This window comes from Carcharodon carcharias, chromosome 8 (genome assembly GCF_017639515.1).
Source record: "Carcharodon carcharias isolate sCarCar2 chromosome 8, sCarCar2.pri, whole genome shotgun sequence".
NCBI classification, from domain to species: Eukaryota; Metazoa; Chordata; class Chondrichthyes; order Lamniformes; family Lamnidae; genus Carcharodon; species Carcharodon carcharias.
Window position 1 is genome coordinate 68,569,503 of NC_054474.1, and position 20,957 is coordinate 68,590,459.

Consider the following 20,957-nt stretch of genomic DNA (forward strand, 5'->3'; position numbering starts at 1 on the left):
TTGCACTGGTTCATGGAAGATTTTACTTTGTGATAGCAAATGAGTGGGATGGAAATTTAAACCTTAACCTCACTTTGAAAAACCAGCATAATTTATACCCAGATTGCCAATTGCACCCAAAGCAAAAACTCTAGCCTGCACCTTTTAAATAGTTTAAGTAATTAGTTGATAACTAGATCTTTATATGAATGAATGGGTTTATATCTTCTGATGCTCCCATCCTATACTTCACTTTCTGTAATTAGAAATGTACACAGATAATGTCTAATTTGCAGTACTAATATTTATCAGCCAAGTTTTTCATCGACGCAAGTGCGCAGACTGGGACTGTGTCTAACATTTAATAATGGTACAATAACCAGATAATCTGTTTTTATAATGCTGCTTAAGTAGAGAATATAGCTAAGGCTCCAGGAAAACACTATGCTCTTTTGCATAATCCACCTAAATAGGTGGACAAATCACAGTGTAATGTCTCCTCTGTGCAACACTCCCTCAGTGCTGGATTGAAATGATAGCCTTGATTACTTGCTCAAATTCTGCAGTGGGACCTGAATTCACACACTATTATTCACTGGAGAGAAAATGGAACTAAACTGAGACATGCGGGATGCACCATGGGTCTGTTTTTGTTTGGTTTTGAGATTTTCTGTTTCTACACAAACAAACTCTCCTCCCAATTTTTGTTTCTGTCTTTCTCAGCACTACAAGCTTTATCACTCTTAAATCTGCTAGACAAAAAAAAAAGATTTAAGGAGTCGATTCTCCTAACACCATCTTTCACCAATAACAATATAAAAATTTTATTGTGTAGTGTTCAGGCATAACAGGCTCTCCATTCCAGCCAACCTTCTCAACAGCACAATTTTAAACAAACAAAATAAACCAACAATTTCACATTTTATCATTTAAAGCTTGTTTTCCAACTGATCCTGGACACATCAAGGTTGAAGAAATAGTTTAAAAGCAAACAGTTTTAAACAACACTGCAATCAAACATGAAATAAAAGGAAGCCGGCCCACTTCATTAACTACCCCATTTTTCAAATCACTAATTTAATCTCCAATTTACTGCTTGTTGCAGTATCCTGTGTTTAGCTGTTCTCAGAAATGTCACACATCACTTGGAAGTCATATATCACTCCCAAGAGGGGGCAACTTGCTTTCACATGCTGCCCAAGAACTGAGAACACTCCCCTAACTAGGCCAGGCATATACTACTGATGGGAGGGTAATCTAGTAAGTCAATTCTGGCCATCTGTTTGGAAGGCAAGTGATCTACCAAGGCTTCTTTGTACAGCATTTGGTTCATTAGATTAAAATCAAGGAAAAATGTTTAAACAGTTTGAATACAAAACAATGTCTTTACTAAAGACCACAGATTTAAACGAGAAGCAAGAGTACATCACAGTTCTAATCGGCAATGATTTAGTATGTCTGAATACTTTAAATACCAACACCATCTCTCAGAAGTTTACTAAATACACTGGTAGATCTAACAGACAAGCAGGCTTGCTTTTAGAAATGCAAAAGTAAGTATTTGAGTTCAACTGCAAATGAAGACAAGGATCTGGTTTTGACTCTGAGGCAAACTGAAAACAAGTCACTTTATATAAATTTAGGACAGTGAGACAGAAACCTCTTAATGTTCTCAAATCTGATCTTTGACACCTTATCAACAGCAAAACACAATAATCATAGCTTTTGTAATAATTCTGTGAGGTATTAGACTTTCAGTACGCCACTGTATGTTCCGCATAGACAGTTAAAATGTTTTTAAAATATCTGTTTAAATTTTCTACTTTCTAAATAAACCACAAGACGGTATTTAGAAAATGTGCAACCAACAAAAAAAATCAGATGTCTGAGGCTTAATTACTCCAATGGTGTCAAACTGTTATTTTGAGTTATTTTGGTTCCCTTGGAATTTTCAAATTTTTTATTAATGGCAAAATATTTAGAATATCTTTACAACACAATATGCAAGAATTTACACAGTGACCTTTCTGAGTCCATGCATGACACCACTGATGCATTAGTAACATGAATATCTAAAACTGAGCTGCAATTGTACAAGACTTTGGATAATGTGATATCTGAAATGACCAAAGTAGTTCATGCCTCTTACTTATTATCCATTTGGCAAGTTCATACATCGAATGCAGCATACAATCTAGTGAAATAAAGTTGGCAAAAAAACCCTCACTTATCCATTCCACTTCTGTCTCTGTGGGTTTTCATGCAGGTATAATCCTAATATCTAAAGTCTCTAAAGCAGTCATGTTGTATGGAGACTCTGATTTCACCATGCATGTCAGATATCTTGCTGCAATCTGTATGATTGAATTAAGGTACAAAGATTTAAAGAAGCCAAATGGAGTGCACATACCAGAGTCTAGATAGTGTCCTGAAAGAATCTACTTCAGTCTACAAAATTCAATAATGGGGACTTCCAAAATACACATTTTTTATTGCATTCCAGATTTAGAATGTTGATTCACCTAGATTCGGTGAGGTTGCCACATATCACTTTAGGACTTGACAAGTTAACGGAAACTGCAGCATCATGTACAGTTTAAAATTCATACATTAGAGATCTTAAAATAAAACTGTTCCACTATTCAATCACTGACCAAACCTTCTACAATTATGGTTATGTGCCGCAAAAAAAGGCTGTTACATTAACTGATTCATTGGTCCTAACGAAAACTGCACATACAGTAGTCAGTAAACTGAGCTAAATAAGATCTGGTTTAAACAAAATTCATATGACCAAGAATGATATTTGTAAAAGACTCTTCATTGCAGATTAAGAGTTTGCTATAAATTATAACTAACTGCATGTTTACCTAACATCACATCAAGTGTTGGATATGGTAATATAGCATGCTTACAAAAGTAAAAATGGTAGAGTACTTACTGTACATAACTTTATTCTCCAAAAAAAAAAAAAAATGAACATCCACAGAAAAACATGAATTACTGCTAATCCATGGAGATGGGTGGAGGCCAAACAACCTCAAGTATGCTGCACTTTGTACATGTAGATTGCCCAGACAATGACATTTCTTAGAGCTAATTTATGCTTCAGGGTGACAATAATTCCTACATGTAGATGGAAATTCACTGAATTGAATGAAGAAACAAGTATTTTAAGACAAGAAAATAGAATGTGTTGTATTTTTCCAATGTTTATAGGTGTGTTAAGGGAAAACCCTCAAAAACATTTGCTTAGTTTAGGTTGAGATGGATCGATGTCAGTGTTGGTCCAATATATCACAATCCAGATTACAAACTCCCTACTTATGCTTTTACAATTGAAAACATAACTTACACAACTCAATATTCCAATTTAAACTAGCAAAGGGACAATGATGGATGGGATTCATTTTCATTTAACCTTTCATTCATTTCTCAAAATGGATTTCTGTCTAAAAGGTATTTTACTTTTTCTGTCACTACCAGTTACATTGTTAACATTTATATTAGCTCAACAAAACATAACTAGCACTTTATCTCTCCACAAACCAATTCCAGATGTTTAACCAGATACATGTTAGATGCATTGAGTTTTTCTTTTTATACAGGAGTTAACAAATCAACCTTTTACAAAGAGTTTTGAAGCTTCATATTGTTAGCACTGAAGGCGTCATCACTGTTTTATATTTAAAAAAATGTAAGTAGTGGTGAGAAGCAGCTCATAGTAAGAGACGATACTGTGTTCAAGATCATCACTAAAGGATAATCAGATTGAAGCATTGAGACCTGGATTTCATGGTTGAGGGATATGTGGTTTGCTGCAATTGGAGTTACGCTTAGTGAAGCTTCAAAACTAAAAAGAAACATGAACATGAAAGTTGTGACATATCATCAATGTTTCAAAACTCAAACTTTCTTATAGCCCTAAGTTTTTCAACATTAGAGCACGATACTCATGTAAATGTTTCCAGTTTATAAACTGCAAAAGACCACATCTGGATTATCTGTTTGCATTCAATGTTTTGGGTAATACTGGAATTATGCTTCTCACTGGTTGTTAGGATCTTGTTCAGTTACTCCTGAATGATTTGCTGCTGCTTTTCTCTCCAGTAGTCCATAGCTTGCTTGGCCAGTGCTTTCTTTAAACGTACAACAAAGAAAGTGTGTTAAACAGTAATATAGTCATTGCCACAGAAAACACTCAACCTGGTTGAATGACGATGACAAGCAGGGTCAGTGATTTATGGTGCACGAAAAGTCACATTCTGTTTTTATTACAAATAGTCATGATGAATTTCACAGTAAAAATAAATATGAAAATTTATACAGCCACATAGAAATTCTGGTCAGCAGCAAAATGCATTGAGGATTGCATCATATTTGCCTACATAACAATCACTATACTTCTAATGCAATTCAATGAACCAGATTTTGTGAAAAGGCATGTAAACAAAGCATGCCATTCTTCATGCACAAATTGGTCAGCAAATTGTAGTGAGGATGAGATATTCCATAAATTGTGAACTGCCACAAGTTTCTGGCTGATTTGTACCCATATACTTTAAGCTTTGCGAAAACAACATCTCACACTTAACCACCCATAATTTTTATGGAGTTTATGCATTTTCATGTTAACTGCCCAGTAAACTCAAACACAGTTAACAGTAAAACAACCCTTTTAATGACGTGATAATTACTAATAGCTGCCAATCAACCTCACTTACACAAAAATAAACAATTAAAAGCACAGACTTTCATTACTTGAGGTTGAAAATTGTTCTAGATTAAAAATGTGTAATCTTATATCTTAAATATCTTTATCTTTTTCTTTGTCTCTCAATCTAATGTTGCCCTCACTTTATGTACTTTATGTGTCTTGACAGTGAATTCACCTATTCTAATTCATTTTCTCAGCCTTTCCTCTGTATATTTCTCAATCCTTTAATTTCACCGATTAAAGGGAAGATATATTTTGCCTATTGATCAAGATCCCAGATGCTCTGTTGCCCTGTTATCAGCTCACACTTCAAGCAAATTCTTTAAAACTTAAACATTCAAGTATAACTAATGGCCCATGCTCTACTGCAACAAAATCAGACATATATATAACATTTGAGATGTTTCAATGGCATGATGAGGTATCATACATATACACATTTTCCATATCCATATAGGATAAAAATTACTCAATTAAGCTGCTCAGTTTAACTCTTGCTGAGTTTAACTGCAATAATCCAAGCGGAAATATAGCTTCTGAAAGCCTATCTCACCAAAAAAGTGTATTGCTGCCAAAAACAATTATGTAATTGTTTTCTCATTCTTCAAACTGTCATTCTCCACCTAATGGGATCCCAGAGATGGTCTGAGATATTTTATTTTTGACATGAAAAACATGCACTATTTGACTCTCCCCCTTCTGACAATATAGAACTTCACACCTGGGCTACCTCATAGGCCTCATCTAAGGGAATTAACTCTGAAGAACATCTGGACCGCCAGAGATGGCAGTGCTCCACATTCTGAAACTGCCTATTCTCACTGCCTAGCTGAGATTGCATGACTAAGAGCAGAAACTGGAAAATATTCAAGCTTTCAGTGTGTTCCTTATTCTGAAAGTTACAACTTCTTCAAAACAAGAGACTTCTTCAAAAACATATGGAAAGAAAGAAAACCTGCTTTCCTAAACATCCAGACTTACCTTAAGTCTCTGGTAATGATCAATGGTGCCGCAGTGAGTCTGCTTTGCTGTCTCCTCACTTGTGTAGAAGAGACAGCAGAGTTTGCAATAGTAGCCAGTTTTTGGAACCACATAATCTAACCCTGAAAGAGAGCATAGTGTATCATAGTCTTTCCGATCCTTCTAGTGCAAGTACTTAAATAGTACCAAAGCAGACAATGCAGTGATTATTCCTGGATACACTGCACAGCAGATGCTAAACACACTGGTATAGAATATATAGTAGAAGGGGGAGATTCAAAGGTAATGCAGCTCAGACATTATACAGGATATATACCAGCTTACAGAAATCTCAAACGTATAGGAAGTACTTAGTAATAAAAACAGGACACCAATATGAGCCAATATGCTTAATCAAGGACCAATCATTTTCTATGAAAAATGCAAGTTGTTATTGGTATAAAGATGACACGGTGCATCAGTTCACAAAATATTAAAAACAGTTCCTACTTTGATGCCTGACACTATGAAAGATGATGGACTACCATTAGTATGGGGCTTCTACCAAGCACTCTGCTAGTTATTCAATGGTTAGTAGAATTTGAACTATGAAGAAATTGCTTAAAAATCTGAAACGTCATTGAAACAAACCCTGTTTCAGTTCTTGGATGGGGCAAGTTGACCTTTCTGAATCCAAATAATCTTAATATTAGGCTACTACTTCTTAATTCATCTGTTACTAAACCTGTTCAATGAAGATCTATTACTGATAAACAGTCCTGAAACCCAGATAAGTAGGGCTACAGCTAACTCAAATACATAAATCAACTACGACAATGGACCAAAATGTTTTGTCCTCTTAAATCTAGGATTTCTATCTTGTAGTCTGGTTCCTGCTTGGTGGTCGTGCCATTCAAGACACGTTCAATTGGTACAAGAATCCCAAACAATGAATCTGGCAGCAAATTAGTCTTATTAAGAAAGTATCTTGTGAATAACATTGCTGTCTCCAAGTTCAATTTGTACTCTGGAGAAAAGGGCTTTACCCTAAAGGTCACTTTCTAAAGTTACACTGCAATTACCCCATCTGCACTGCACAATACTGCAGTTGTGCATGAGCCAGGGTTTCTGCTCAAAACTTGCCGGGTCACAATTTTCTGCCCAATCACTCTTATTGCTGGAAAATCACAGGTTGGTAGGCATATCAACACAAAACTCAGCTACAACCTCTAGGAACCTGCTGGATGTTGTCAAAGAAAGATGACATTCTTTGCAAAGAGATTCAATGGTCAACAATATAAAATGTCAATGGAAACCATGAAAAGACGCAATGGTATTTTTACAAGACATTTAGTAAGTGACTTCAGACAAGATAAACCATAAGAAGTAGGAATAGGAGTAAAACTATATGGCCCCTTAAGCCTACTCTGCCATTCAATATGATCATGACAGATCTTCTACCTCAACTCTACTTTCCCATCTGCTCCCCAATCCCTTGATTCCCTGAAAAATCAAAGACCTATATATCCAAGCCTTGAATATATTCAGTGATGTTGCATCCACAACATGGAGTAGAGAATTCCAAATTCCAATTCACGACGCTAAATGGAGAACCTTTTCTTCATCTCAATCCTAGCTGAACAACTCCTATCCTGAAACTCTGCCCCAGTGTTCTAAATTCCCCAGATAGGGTAAGCAACCTCAGTGTCAACCCCCTTCAGAACCTTAACAAAAATAAAAATACCTGGAAAAACTCAACAGAAGAGTAATATGGACTCGAAACGTTAACTGTGTTCCTCTCCGCAGATGCTGCCTGATCTGTTGAGTTTTTCCAGGTATTTTTATTTTTGTTTTGGATTTCCAGCATCCGCAGTATTTTGCTTTTCCCTTCAGAACCTTGTTTGTTCCACTGAGATCGCCTTTCATTCTTCTGAACTCCAAAGAGTATGGGCCCAATTTAATCAGTCTTTCCTCACAGGACAACTCCTGCATCCCAGAACCCTATCTAGTGAACCGTCACCCCAATGCAAATGTATTCTCCTTAAATATGAAGGCCAGAATGGTGCACAGTACTATAGGTGTGGTCTCACTGTACAATTTTAGCAAGATTTCCTTGTCCTTGCATTCCAATCCCATTGCAATAAAAACAGCATGCCATTTTCCTCCTAATTGCTTGCTGTATCTGCGTGCTTTGTGTTCCTTATATGAGCGCACCCAAGTCACTTCGAAGTTTTCTATCTTTTAAAAATATTCTGCTTTTTGATTCTTATTACTAACCTTACACTTCCCACAATATAATCTATCACCTGCTCACTTAATCTGTCCATATCTTTTTGCAGCTTGTGTGTTCCTCAAAGCTTTACCAATCTTGCATCCATTCTAATATATTACCCTCAACCCAAGAGCCCTTTTCTTGCATATTAACTTTTTGTATGGCACTTTATTGAATGCCTTTTGGAAATCCAAGTATACCACTTCTATTGGCTCCCCTCTATTGATCCTACTAGGTATCCTCAAAAAACCCAAATAAATTTGTCAAACTCTATTTCCTTTTGCAAAATCACGTTGATCATATATTGATTTTTCTAAGTGTATTGTTAAAGCTTTATTAATAATAGATTCCAGCATTTTCCTGATGACTGATGCCAAGGCTAACGAGCTTTAGTTTTTTTCTCTCCCTCTTTTCTTGAAATGTAACAGTGAAATTAAACTTGCTAACTTCCAATCTGCAGGGACCATTTGAGAACCTAGGGAATTTTGGAAAATCACAATCAGTGCATCCAGCAGAGATGAGACTGGATGAAGCCAAAAAAGTTTGAAAATTAGTGGCTGAAGACAAAAAGATCTGAAAATTTTGTGCGACAAGGAATCATTAGAATGCAAGGTGGCAAAGGCACTGCAGCATGAGGGGCCAGAAAATTATAGCACATTTAACCATCTGTAGTGAAATGCAAATGCTTCAAGGCTACTTCAAATGGGTGGAATTGCAGTTGGGCTCATTTTTGGATTCTAAATCTAACAGCTGCCTGATATGGCTGGGGTGCACACTTTTCAGTTACCTCATTATAAAGGAACACAACATGAAACAGACTGAAATATCAGTGATACCAGGAGAGGGGGAAGAGGAGTGGCGAAGGGGGAGGGAGGAAGGAGGAGGCAAGAAGAGAAAGCAAAAGGAGGGACAGTCACCTGTGGACACATGTAAAAAAGGAAGCAAGTATTGGAAAGGATTTAACATTTTTCTTTTTGTTTAGTTATCGTTGTTCCAGCAGTAGTTTGTAAACGTGAAAGCCAGATCCAGGAGGGTTTTAGAAGGAAAAATAAATATTTAAAAAAAACAGTTGGGAAATCACATACATAAATAAAATAAGCTCTAAGTGTGAAAGTCAGCAATGTTGTCTGTTGCCCAGACCCTCTCGCATCTGAGAGGTCTCTTTATACCCAATTCCCCCCCCCACCTTTCCTTCCTCAGTATCTCTCTCTCTCCTCCCCTTCATCCGTCTCACAGACAGAGCTAGAGCCATTTTACAAGCACTGCATCCACCGCCATCTTGGCTTCCCTCTCTCCTCTGGATCCGCTGATGGCAGTGCTGAGATCCCAATTCACTTCTTAAAAAAAATAAAAATAGGGATGGTTGCTGTAACTTGAAGAGGGCAGGGTGGATGGGGACTATTTATTATAAATAATTTTTATAAACTCACCTGAGTGCATCCTTCCTCCCTTAATAAAAAACACACAACTCTAAAAGCATTTTAAAAAATAATTCCAAAGGGAGAAAAATAAAGTGTCAACTGTTCGCTGGCGCCCAAGAGAGGTGAGATTGACTGCCCTTGACATCAAGGGAGCAATGGGAATCAGGGGGAAAACTCTCCACTGGTTGGGATCAAAACTAGCACAAAGGAAGATGGCTGTGGTCGTTAGAGGTCAGTCATCTCAATCCCAGGGCATCACTGCAGGGAGTTTTCCTAGGCCCAACCATCTTCAGCTGCTTCATCAATGATCTTCTTTCCATCATAGGGTCAGAAGTAGGTATGTACGCTGATGATTGCACAACGTTCAGCACCATTCGTGACACCTCAGATACCAAAGCAGTCCATGTCCAAATGCAGCAAGACCTGGACAGTATCCAGGCTTGGGCTGACAAGTGGCAAGTAACATTCGTGCCACACAAGTGTCAGGCAATGACCATCTCCAGCAAGAGAGAATCTAACCATCACCCTTGACATTCAATGGCATTACCATTGCTGAATCCACCATTATCAACATCCAGGGGTTACCATTGACCAGAAACTGAACTGGACTAGCCATAAAAATACTGTGGCTGCAAGAGCAGGCCAGAGGCTAGGAATTCTGCAGCAAGTAACTCACTTCCTGACTCCCCAAAGCTTGTCCACCATCTACAGGGCATAAGTCAGGAGTGTAATGGATGCGTGGATGAGTGCAGCTCCAACAACACAGGAAATTCAACACTATCTAAGACAAAACAGCCCGCTTGATTGGCACCCTATCCACAAACACCCACTCCCTCCACCACCAATGCACAGTGGCAGCAGTGTGTGCCATCTACAAGATGCACTACAGGAACTCACCAAGGTTCCTTAGACAGCATCTTCCAAACCCACAAGCGTTACCATCTGGAAGGACAAGGGGGGCAGACACATAGGAGCACCACCACCGGGAAGTTCCTCTTCAAGTCACTCAGCATCCTAACTTGGAAATATATCGCCGTTCCTTCAGTCACTGGGTCAAAATTTTGGATCTCCCTCCCCAACAGCAGTGTGGGTGCACCTACACAACAGGGACTGCAGCAGTTCTAAACGGCTGCTCACCACTACCTTCTCAAAAGCAATTAGGGATGGGCAAAAAAGGGTGGCCTAGCCAGCGACTCCCAGATCCCGTGAATGAATGAATAAAAAAAAAGTTCTGTTCTGAAAAGAATCGTTTCTCTCTCTTCCTCACTTTCTCTTCTACCCAAGGAAAAGTTTCTTTTGGTTTTAATCCTCCCTGTCTCTCCCAAGCTCACTGCTCCAGCTTCTCCAAACACAGACTCCCTCCCTCCTGCTCTTGCTGCTGTTTCAATCTCAGATTCCGTCTCTGGAGGAGCAGGGGACAGACGCAATCTGTGATTGAAGGAACAGCTACTCACAGATTCTGTCTCTCCTGCACTTGCTGCTCCTCCAATTATAGCTCTGCATCAGTCCCTGCCTCACTGACTGGCAACAGAGGTACAATTTTTTTAAACCCCCTACCTTGGACTAGCCCAGAAAAACATCACACACATTTAAAATGGCAGATTTGCGAGATGTCACTGTCAGAAATCCACAGGACAGTGGAAATTTCTCATCGCTGATTCACTATCTTTGCAGTTACCTCTTTTAGAACCCTAGGATGTAGGCCAGTGGTTCTGCAGATGTCAATTTTTAGTCCCTCCAGTTTCTCTAATATTCTTGTTCATCCTCATTACCCTCTATTTCTGGTATATAATTTGCCTTCTATTTTGAAGAGACACACAAAGTATTTGTTCAATTCTCTGCCACTTCTCATTCCCATGATTATTTTCCTGTCTCTGACCTATGTTTACTTTAGCTACTTTCTCTTATATAATTTAAAAACTCTTTCAATCAGTTTTATATTCCTGGCTAGTTTACTCTCATTCTATTTTTTCCCTTTTTGATTGCCCTTTGCTGGTTTCTAAAACCCCCAATCCTCAGATTTACTACTATTCTTCGCAACATTATAAGCCTCTTCTTTTCATTTAATATCATCCTTAACTTCCCTAGTTCTTTCTCAGTTTTTCTATTGCGATGTACGAGTGATCTGGATTTTCAGGACACTTACCACCTGGCACTAAGGCAAAGAAAATCTATCAAAGGGTTTAACAGTATGAGAAATGGACCCAAAATTACTCAACAGTTGTTTTCTTTCAAATTGCTTTAAACAAACTTGGATCCATTTGGGAGGTAGACTAATCAAGCATGGCCAACTCTGGCAGTTTTTTTCTTTGGGGGCTTGAAGCAAATCATGACCCAGAAGTAATAATAAGGAAACAGAGAGTAGCACTTAGCACGGCATCACATTATCAACATTTTGAAGCTGCCAGCAGCTTTCCACCATACAAAGCATAAAGTCCTAGGTTTGAATTAGCTGATCTCCGCCAGGGAAAGAAGTTGTTACAACTAGCTCCTGAAGGTTGGGGTTAGGGAAGGGGAAGGTTTATCAAGTGATTAGTTATTACTGATCCTGCTAGAAAGTATGCTTGTATAGACTGAAAGCCTCCTTTATTATGTAGGCTAAACCATGAAGCGTTAGCTCTTAGTGGAACTACCAAATGCCTGTTAGTACCTGTTGAAAAGCACTTAAAGAATCAGTCGTTGCATGGAGAACAAGTAAAAAAATTAAGGAAGGAATTAATGTTAAGGATACTAACTAGTGATCCCCAGAAATTAGTCCAAATCCCACCACAGCAGCTGGGAAATTAAATTCAATTAATTAAATAAAAAATCCAGAATAAAAGGCCAACAGCAGTAATTGGATTTTCGTAGAAAAATTTGGTTCATTAACATCATTTTGGGAAGAAAGCCTGCCACCCCTAAGGGCTCGGGCCTAAATGTGACTCCATAACCTACAACAATGTGGTTGACTCTTAACTGCCCTCTGAAATGGCTTAGTTAACCGCTCAGTTGTATTCAAGGTGGTTCACCACCACCTTCAAGGGCGTCAAAGGATGAGCAATGAATGTTGGCCTTACCAGTGACACATCCCATGAATATTAAAAAAAACTTACCTACAGGATTGTTGGGTTTATACGGCCCAAGCTTGTATTCATCTGGAAGAGGAGAGAGAGCCTGGATCTGTTCACTTGATGGTTCTCCGAATGTTGTGGAACTGTTTCCCTTTGCTTCTTCGCTTGTTTTTATATCAACTTCAGTGTTTTCATCCATACTGTTTCTTAGATCATAACTTTGTCTTTCAGCATCTTGTTCACCTTTGCTGACATCAGCATCCATTTTGTCTGGGCAGATTTTATTTATTTTCTGAGCCGAGATACCATGCGGATCATCAACCTCATCGAGGGCAAAAATTTCATCCATATATTCTGGACACCGTATGCCTTCTGATCTCTAAAGTGGAAACAAATTACAAATAAAATGTCATAGGTTCACAATGTGGTTCAACAACTTCACTGTACAAACAAGTTCACTTGTAAGATATTTGGCCACTCCAATGTCATTTTTGGCTAAGGTAACAGAATAATGGGGCAATGTTCTTTTTGATTTTGATGATCCAAAGGAGCCCTGTAGAGATACAGCTGTCTCCAGACCATCACCGCATATAATTTTATTTTGGAATTAAATTTCAGCCATTCTGAAAGCATGCAAATAAGCAAAAAACCAAATTCATACAGTGAGGCAAGGACTCAAAAAGAGTTTCAGAGAAAATAGGCAGGGAAAGAAGGGATGTTCCTACAGAGGGTGAAGACCATACAAAAGGTCATTCAGACTTACTATTGAAATCCACCTGGACCAATGCCAGCTTTGAGGCAGCTTCTGCTAAATTGTGCTAAAGACAGCACCAACAAGTAATGAAATGATCCAAGAATAAGTCAGAAACTTTTACGCTCATCACTCAAAACTAGAAAGGTCATCAAGCAGCATTGGATTAACGGCCAAATGAATGACTTTTTCACCAACACTGAAGAAATCTGGAGGACGTTCATGTCTTTTGTTTAGCTATACAAACCAATGTGGCTCAAGTGATGCACCTGTACAAATATTATTTTCTTTGAGAGTTCCTGTGTGCTAAACTGGACTCCAAATTTTCTATAAAACCAAAATACTGCGAATGCTGGAAATCTGAAATTAAAAACAACAAATGCTGGGAAAACTCAGCAGGTCTGGCAGCATCTTTGGAGAGAGAAACAGAGTTAATGTTTCGAGTCCGTAAGACTCTTCTTCAGAGCTAAAGAGAAATTGATGTGAAAAGACAATGCCACAATGGTCCAATACAAAGGGATGGATAATGCAGTTTCAGCCTGGTAGCTGTGGGACTGCTTCCCTATGGATATTCTGTCTTGCTTGCTGCTAACCATATGCTATAATATAGTCAACTCACTATAAGAAGCCATCAAGACTCCCAGCACACATGTTGGAAGAACCATAAGGAGAGATTTTTCAATGAAAGGAGCCCTCAGAAGGCTGGGCACATGTAGTTTTCCTAAATTGAGAGAAAAAAACCTTGGAAGCAGACAGAAACATGAGAACTGTCCCATCTAGTGATGCAAGAACAGAAGAACCAAAGAGAATGATGGCTTTCTGGCACTGGAGGGGATCTTCTTGAATCTTTGTTTTGTTTCTAATATAGAATATGGCATATATCCTTACCTATTATCACTATATTACAAATACGATCTGAACTGAATCCAGACTGAAAAATGACTGAAATGTAAGAATTCAAAAGCATTGATAACAGCCAAATAAAAACAGGATGGGTAGGGAGGCATGAATCCACAAACCAGTTTAACCTTGTACTGTAATCTAAATCATAGAGTTTAAGACTTTAAATTGTCAGAATATTTAAATGAACTATGTGCAAGTCTCAATCAAACCTTTGAGCTTAATGCTTACCTTCTCAGATAATTGTGTTGAAATTTGAGAACCCAGTTCTCCATCATCAGACTCCTCTTTAGTTTCACATTCGTTGAAGTGCCCAACTTCCATATCTGGTTCTAATTCCATCTCCATATCATCCTCTCTGTCACCAGGTTCAGACTTGGCCTTCATTGATTCATCATACGTCAACAGTAAGTCTTCTCCACCTTCCTCATAGTTTTCAGTGTCTGAGGAGGGGCTACCCTGTGACTTTATTTTTGCAATATTCTCTCCTTCCACCTGCTTGGGATTTTTGTTCTCCTCCATTGAAGGAGAACCCATCTGTGTACTTTCATTGTCTGTTTCCTTAGAATTCTTGGATTTATCTTGAGCCTTTCTCTTATTGCTGGGTGATCGTGCTCTTTTTGAAGGAGGGCTGTGAGAACGACCTCTTTTCCTTAAATCAAACATTCGCAAAAATATGAATTTAAGTATCGGATATTACAAAAAGTACCACCATTAGCGTTTTCTTAAAGAAAAAGGCCAGAATTTCAACACACTATGCAATACTGTTGACATGTGGCAGTGATTACTCGGATTACAAGCTCCTGATTTTAGCTGATATTAAAAGAACAGATGCTAAGCATCTGGGAAATTAATGAAATCTGACAGAGAATTGGTTTTCATGCATTCCCTATAAGCTGGTGACACTGGCAGAGGCATGGCAGCAGGTCACTCATCTTTTCAGTTAATGATCACCCGTGGCATTAGGAAAATAGTTAAATACCAAACAAAAAATACTCATTACTCAGCAACAGGGTTTGAATCTACTCTCGGGTGATTACATTCACTTTCTGCTCCTGTCATAAGGATGCAGCATAAAATGATAATTCAAAGTTACTAAGTTGTCCATAATTATGAGCTAATTAGCAACCACACATAGAAACTCTGAAGATCAGGTGACATGTAAATGTATGTCCTAATACTCCGGGAGAGAACACTGCTCTAAGGTTAGAAATACATCCGTTATTTAGCCTGCAAAGAATTGGTGCATGAATGGAGAGAATGTACATATTTTTTAAGGTCTTTAAATTTTTCTCTCCTTTCCACACGCTGCAATCCATTTATGATGGCTGTCACCTAACCCACAAGGCTTCACCCAAAGATGCCATGAAATTAGCAGCAGAGACATGTAAAGCAATGCTGCCCTTTGTTTTCTCTGCTTAATTTCTAATGCCGGAGTGTCAAACAATCTTCATAATCCAAATAGCCATTTGCAAAAATCTTAAATAAAAACAGGAAATGCTAGAAAAACAGGTCTGGCAGCATCTGTGGAGGGAGAAACAGAGTTAACGTTTTGAGTCCGTACAACCCTTCTTCAGAGCTAAAGATTTCCAACATCCGCAGTATTCTGCTTTTATTTTAAAGTGCAAAAATCTTAGTGTGGTTATTTGTAAAGATAACTGTTTATATTTCTAAATAATTAATAACCAAATGATCAGAAGTTATTTAAAATGTAGCTTGATCACATTTACTTAACTGCCCTTCAAACAAGTTTGAATAATTTTAGGGTTACTGTTAAAATTTAACCAACATAGATTAATAGAATAGGCTTCATCTTTACACTTTTAAGCCCAGAGCTTACCGGTTTTCCCGCTCTCTGTTTCTTAACAGTTCATCAACTCCTTTGCCTTGTTTCTGAAAGAAGAAATAAATTTCAATCCCCCTATTGCCACCTGAGTTAATTCTTGAAGTAGGCAGGGAATTCTTAAAAGTACAATAATGACTCTTTTATTTAGATGAAGGGGCTTTCATGCTAGACAGTTTAAATAACTTGCTTGTTAAAAGTATGACCAAGTATGCTATCATCATTCTATTATACATCAAACCCAGCAGTAAGTTCCATGTTTGTGATACAAAATATGAGGAGGTCAATGTGCATGTGCAGTCCACTTGTTCTGGTACACGCTGTGAATATCTACCTACAAGCATTTAGTTATTTAAATTACCAGTCAGCGCTGCCCAGCTACTCAGCAATGCTGCTTACTGGAACAGTGCTGGTTCTGCTCAGGCAGCAGTATCGTGTTTTGGTTGAGGTAAATGATGCCACAGTGGCAATGCAAATTGAAAGAGCATGTTTGTTTGTCAGCAAAAACAGTCTGATTTTGCTAATCTCGATGTCAAAAATTTCAACCATATCCAACTACTCACTGGTCTCAATCCTTATAATTACAATTTAACATTAACCACATGACTTACCCTCAATACTAGGTTTTTGTATTTTTGAGACAAATAAACTTTCAGCTCTCTGCCATGAAACATTAGAGGTATTTTCTTGAACTTTTCAATCATGGCCATTGCTATTTCGTGTGTTTCCATTTCCAGGAAAACCTGTAGTTGAAACAAAGGATCATTAGGAAATGTAACTAAAACTTGAAATACTCAGTGGTTCAGCGCCACAGCAGATATAGGTTACTTACTGTGGGCAGCCATATAAACAGTCTTTGAAAGAAATTCACTTATAATTAGGAATGGCCATCTATCTTACCAGAGAAATACCATTAATACCATCTTTCCAAGAAAATGTATCGTTGGGTAGCAAGCATTCCTCTCTCCCACTGTGTTAGTTCATAGTCTTCATATTAAACTGACCTTCATTTGAATCCTTTAAGGACATGCACTTCTGTAACTATTTTTGACTTTAACTTTAATTCTATGCATTTAATGATACAATGATCCTTAGAAAAGATTCAAATATTTAATAACAATCATTTGTGAACAATCACTTCTTAAATCTAACGAAGCATCATCCCTAATATCCCTTTATAATGTGCCGAGGAAAAAAAATTCTCACCTCGTTTAAAATACTTATGTTTTCATGTTTCTTTGATCATCCACCTCCTAAAATGCCCTGACTCAGACATTTACAGCACAGGAGGCCATTCAGCCCAACATGTCCACGCCAGTCAACAAAGATCTGACAACACTAATCCCATTTTCCAGCGCTTGGCCCATAGCCCTGGAGGCTACGGCAATGCAAGTGAATATCTAAATACTTCTTAGATGTTACAAGAGTTTCTGACTCAACCACCTCTCAGACACGAGTTCCAGACTCCCACCACGCTCTGGGTGAAATAATTTCTCAACTCCCCTCTTAGTCTTCTTTCTCTTAGCTTAAATCTATGCCCCTTGGTTATTGACCCCTCTACTAATGGGAAAAGCGCCTTCCCATTCACTCTATGTCCCTCATAATCTTATACACCTTTATCAGATCCCCTCTCAAACCTCGCTGCTCCAAGGAAAACAACTCCAGCCTATCCAATCTTTCAGTTGAAGGTCTAAAAAATTTGCCTGTGGTTACTCTGCCTTCTTAGTTTCTACTTCTGCTATTCCTATTGCTCCCACTTTTGCTCTGATGTCATACTTCATCAATATAGGTACTCTTCATAGATCACTGAATCTATTTTTACCAAACTACATACATACTTTTACTCCCCCGCATCTCCATTTTCTACTATGTTTGTGATGTCAATATTTACATATACCCCTGTTGGCAATAATTCATTCCAAATTCAAAACTGGGAGCAGTGAAGCTATTTTCTGTCATGTTGCAACAGCAGTGCAGATGAGTGTAAAAGCTGGGGAGGGAGAGAGGCAGGGTTGGATAGAGTACCTCCCACTTACAGTGCTGGTGCATGATATCACGATCACTTTCAATGCCCCCTCCAAATTGTATCCCTATCCTGATTTTGATACATTTAACCATTTCTTTTTTATGACTGAGTCATAATCACTGCCTAACAGCATTGTGGAATGGACTGAAATGGACTGCAACAGTTCAAGAAGGAGGCCACCACCACTTTCAAAGGCAACAATGACGGTAAATGCCGGCCTTGCCAGCATCACTCATATCCCAAGAATGAAAAAAAAAGTTTGCTGCTTAGATGGCAGCAAATTGCATTCAGCACCAAATGGGGAGGAGGGCTATCAAAGGTGAAAAAGTCTGAAAATTAGTGGCCAAAGGCATCAATGCCTGAAAATATTCTGTGACAAGGGATCATGTAATTATAGTATTTTTCATGATCTGTAGTGAAATACAAATGCTCCTAGTCCACTTCAACTAGATAGAATTATCACACTTCAAGTGGTTTTCCCTTTGTTCATCGTCTACTACTGCCAGAACAGTAGTCTAATGCAATTGTATAAAATCACGAAAGTGACCTCATTATTTCAGCATTCAATGCAGTTAGTGCATATAATACAGGATCAAGTCCATTCTAACAACAGAACTGACCTTGCTAGGTTAAGTACATGCAAGTGAAGCAAAGGACTATGGACAGCAGTGCTTCATAAACCCTTTTCCAATGTGACCCCATTTTAACTAACCACCAAGTTTCTCAAGGGGAATTTGGATAGGCAACCAATGCTGGCCTTACCAGTGAAGCCCACATCCCATGAAAGTATATATATATAAAAGAAAAAACTTGAAAATTAATGTGATTCCAGATGCCAACAAAAATAAAACAGCAATAAAGCAGCACCGCATCATTCAGCATATAATTATTAAAGTTTGCATTTTACATATCAACATGCATCATATAAATATAAAAATCTGAGTTATTAAAGTACTTTGTAAAAATATTTTTAGGGGCTCCTGTAGATTTCAGTCAAGCTCTCCATATACCATGGTAACAGAAGACTCAGTGAAGCCCCACTGCCGCCCCCACCCTCCAGACACATATTGTGCTCAGCCCCTCTTCCCACCCACACATGCCCCTCTTCTCAAACCCCCTACACCCCCACACTCATTCACTTGACAGCTCCTCTTCCCAACCCCCTTCACCCCCCACCCACTTCATTGATTCACTCAGCATCTCCTCAACCCAAAACTCAACACTTTCCCACCACACACTCACAGCAGCCCTTCTTCCCAAACCCCACAGAGACTTGGGTTCCAATGCTCTCCTTCCACCTCTGCAGCCCCACAGAAACTCAGGCTCCGCTGCTCCCTCCCCATTCACCTCCCCCTGAACCCAACAAAGACTCGGGCTCTACTGATCCCCTGCCTCCCCAACCTGCCAAACCCAGCAGCTCTGCCAAACAGCCAGCAGCTCTACCAAACAGCCAGCGCCCTCCCAGTGGGATGAGTGAAGGCCCAGACTGGTGCGAAGCTGAGTGGCAGCAACCCTGGGCCTGCTCTCAGCTTTATTGTTAGCAGAGATTTTCTGGGATTTCTGAGGCTCCCCCCTCCCAGTGTTGGGGAAGCATAGGTCAGAAAAAAAAATTAAAAGGGCGGAATTCTATTATCCAAAAGTTAGAATCCTGTCAAACAATGGACGTTTCTCCTCCCTGTAAATACCTGCTCTGTCTTAGATCCTGAAATACCAAACAAATCCCGAGTTATGCCAATTCAATTCGAATGATCCAAATAAATTACAACTGTCAAATGTTAACAGGTGATGAGGAAGCAAAATCAAGGAGCTTGCAACACAATAACTCTTTACAGATGGCCCGAAAATGAACAAGATGAGTCCTGTAACATTTGGAACATACAGCACAATATTAATTAAAATCTTGCAACTATTGAAATGCCAACTAGTCACACCCCCAGTATTTATTTGGAGGTTATTATTTAAAACCAAGGCCATCTCTCAAAAGCAGTACAGTAATATAGGGTCCCATTAATTTAATTTATTTATTACTCAGTCATATAATATTTCACATTACTGCTAACATTTTTAATCCCAAAGTACCTGATTTTTAACTCTCATCAGTAGATAGTTGGTCACTTTTCCAAAGGGAATACCAAGACATACAATTTCTGAATCAGTGTAGCCAACAGAAGGTAAGTTGCTGATGTGGACCACTCGGCTACGCTCTTCACTTTCTTTGCCCTAAACATAAAAGAGTGAAAAATACATTACTTAAACTGCATAATCCATAGCACCTTAACTGTTGTTACTTATCAAGTATTCTTCACATAAAAAATCATCTCACTATCTTACCAATACCGGAAATGAGATGATGATTCGATTTTGAGCCCAACTGATGGACACAGGAATAATCAAGTTTTTTAAGGGTCATTATCAGAGGTGTCTAGCCAGAGAAAGACTAGCTACAAAAGTTAGACAAAGTTCTCAATCATTTTGCTGGCTCCCTTGAATTTTGGGATCTCAATTTAGTGCAACATTGTGAACTGCTGTTGCAATGGGTTATGATCAGAAAAGAAATATGGCAGGCAGAATTGCAGAACATCAATTGTTTGTCATTTCAGGGGGTCACTTCATTGGCTTCTCTGACCATTTTCTTCTGAGTTTTTAATTCATCTCAATTTGACTTGAAATGTCAACTGAACCTAATTGCATCTATGATTTATGATTGCTTTTTTTAAGGTAAAATTTGTTCAAAAATTCCAAGGAGATTGTTATTGCACACTTCCATGGACCATTTAAGAAGTTCTGCTCTTAAGTCATGGGCCTGAATTTTCAGGATGGTGGGGGCTCGACCGAAGAATCGGCGAGGAACACATCCCCAGCAACTCCAACAGCCCTAATTCCATATTACGCTCTAATGAGCGTTAATTGCTTTAAGGCAGGACACCAAGGCAATAATACCCTTCCTAAGCTACAGGGACCAAAACTGCACACATTACTCCAAGTGTGGTCTAACCAAGATTCTATACAATTGAAGCAAGACTTCACTACTCCTGTAA

General features: G+C 38.6%; 1 protein-coding gene across 2 annotated transcripts in view; it reads right to left on the reverse strand.

Moving 5' to 3' along the window:
* Nucleotides 1–778: 778 nt before the first annotated feature.
* Nucleotides 779–20,957, reverse strand: part of LOC121280862 (matrin-3-like) — a 67,487-nt gene continuing 47,308 nt past the window's right edge. The window contains exons 9-15 of one of the 2 annotated variants that reach the window (XM_041193161.1): nt 19,999–20,139; nt 16,505–16,636; nt 15,891–15,943; nt 14,282–14,702; nt 12,442–12,778; nt 5,678–5,799; nt 779–4,118 (exon numbers count right to left, since the gene is read on the reverse strand). In XM_041193161.1, the coding sequence (XP_041049095.1) occupies nt 4,053–4,118; nt 5,678–5,799; nt 12,442–12,778; nt 14,282–14,702; nt 15,891–15,943; nt 16,505–16,636; nt 19,999–20,139 (1,272 nt within the window). In that variant the 3' untranslated portion in view covers nt 779–4,052. The remainder of the gene's footprint in view (nt 4,119–5,677; nt 5,800–12,441; nt 12,779–14,281; nt 14,703–15,890; nt 15,944–16,504; nt 16,637–19,998; nt 20,140–20,957) is intronic. The other variant, XM_041193162.1, reaches the window with a different exon arrangement.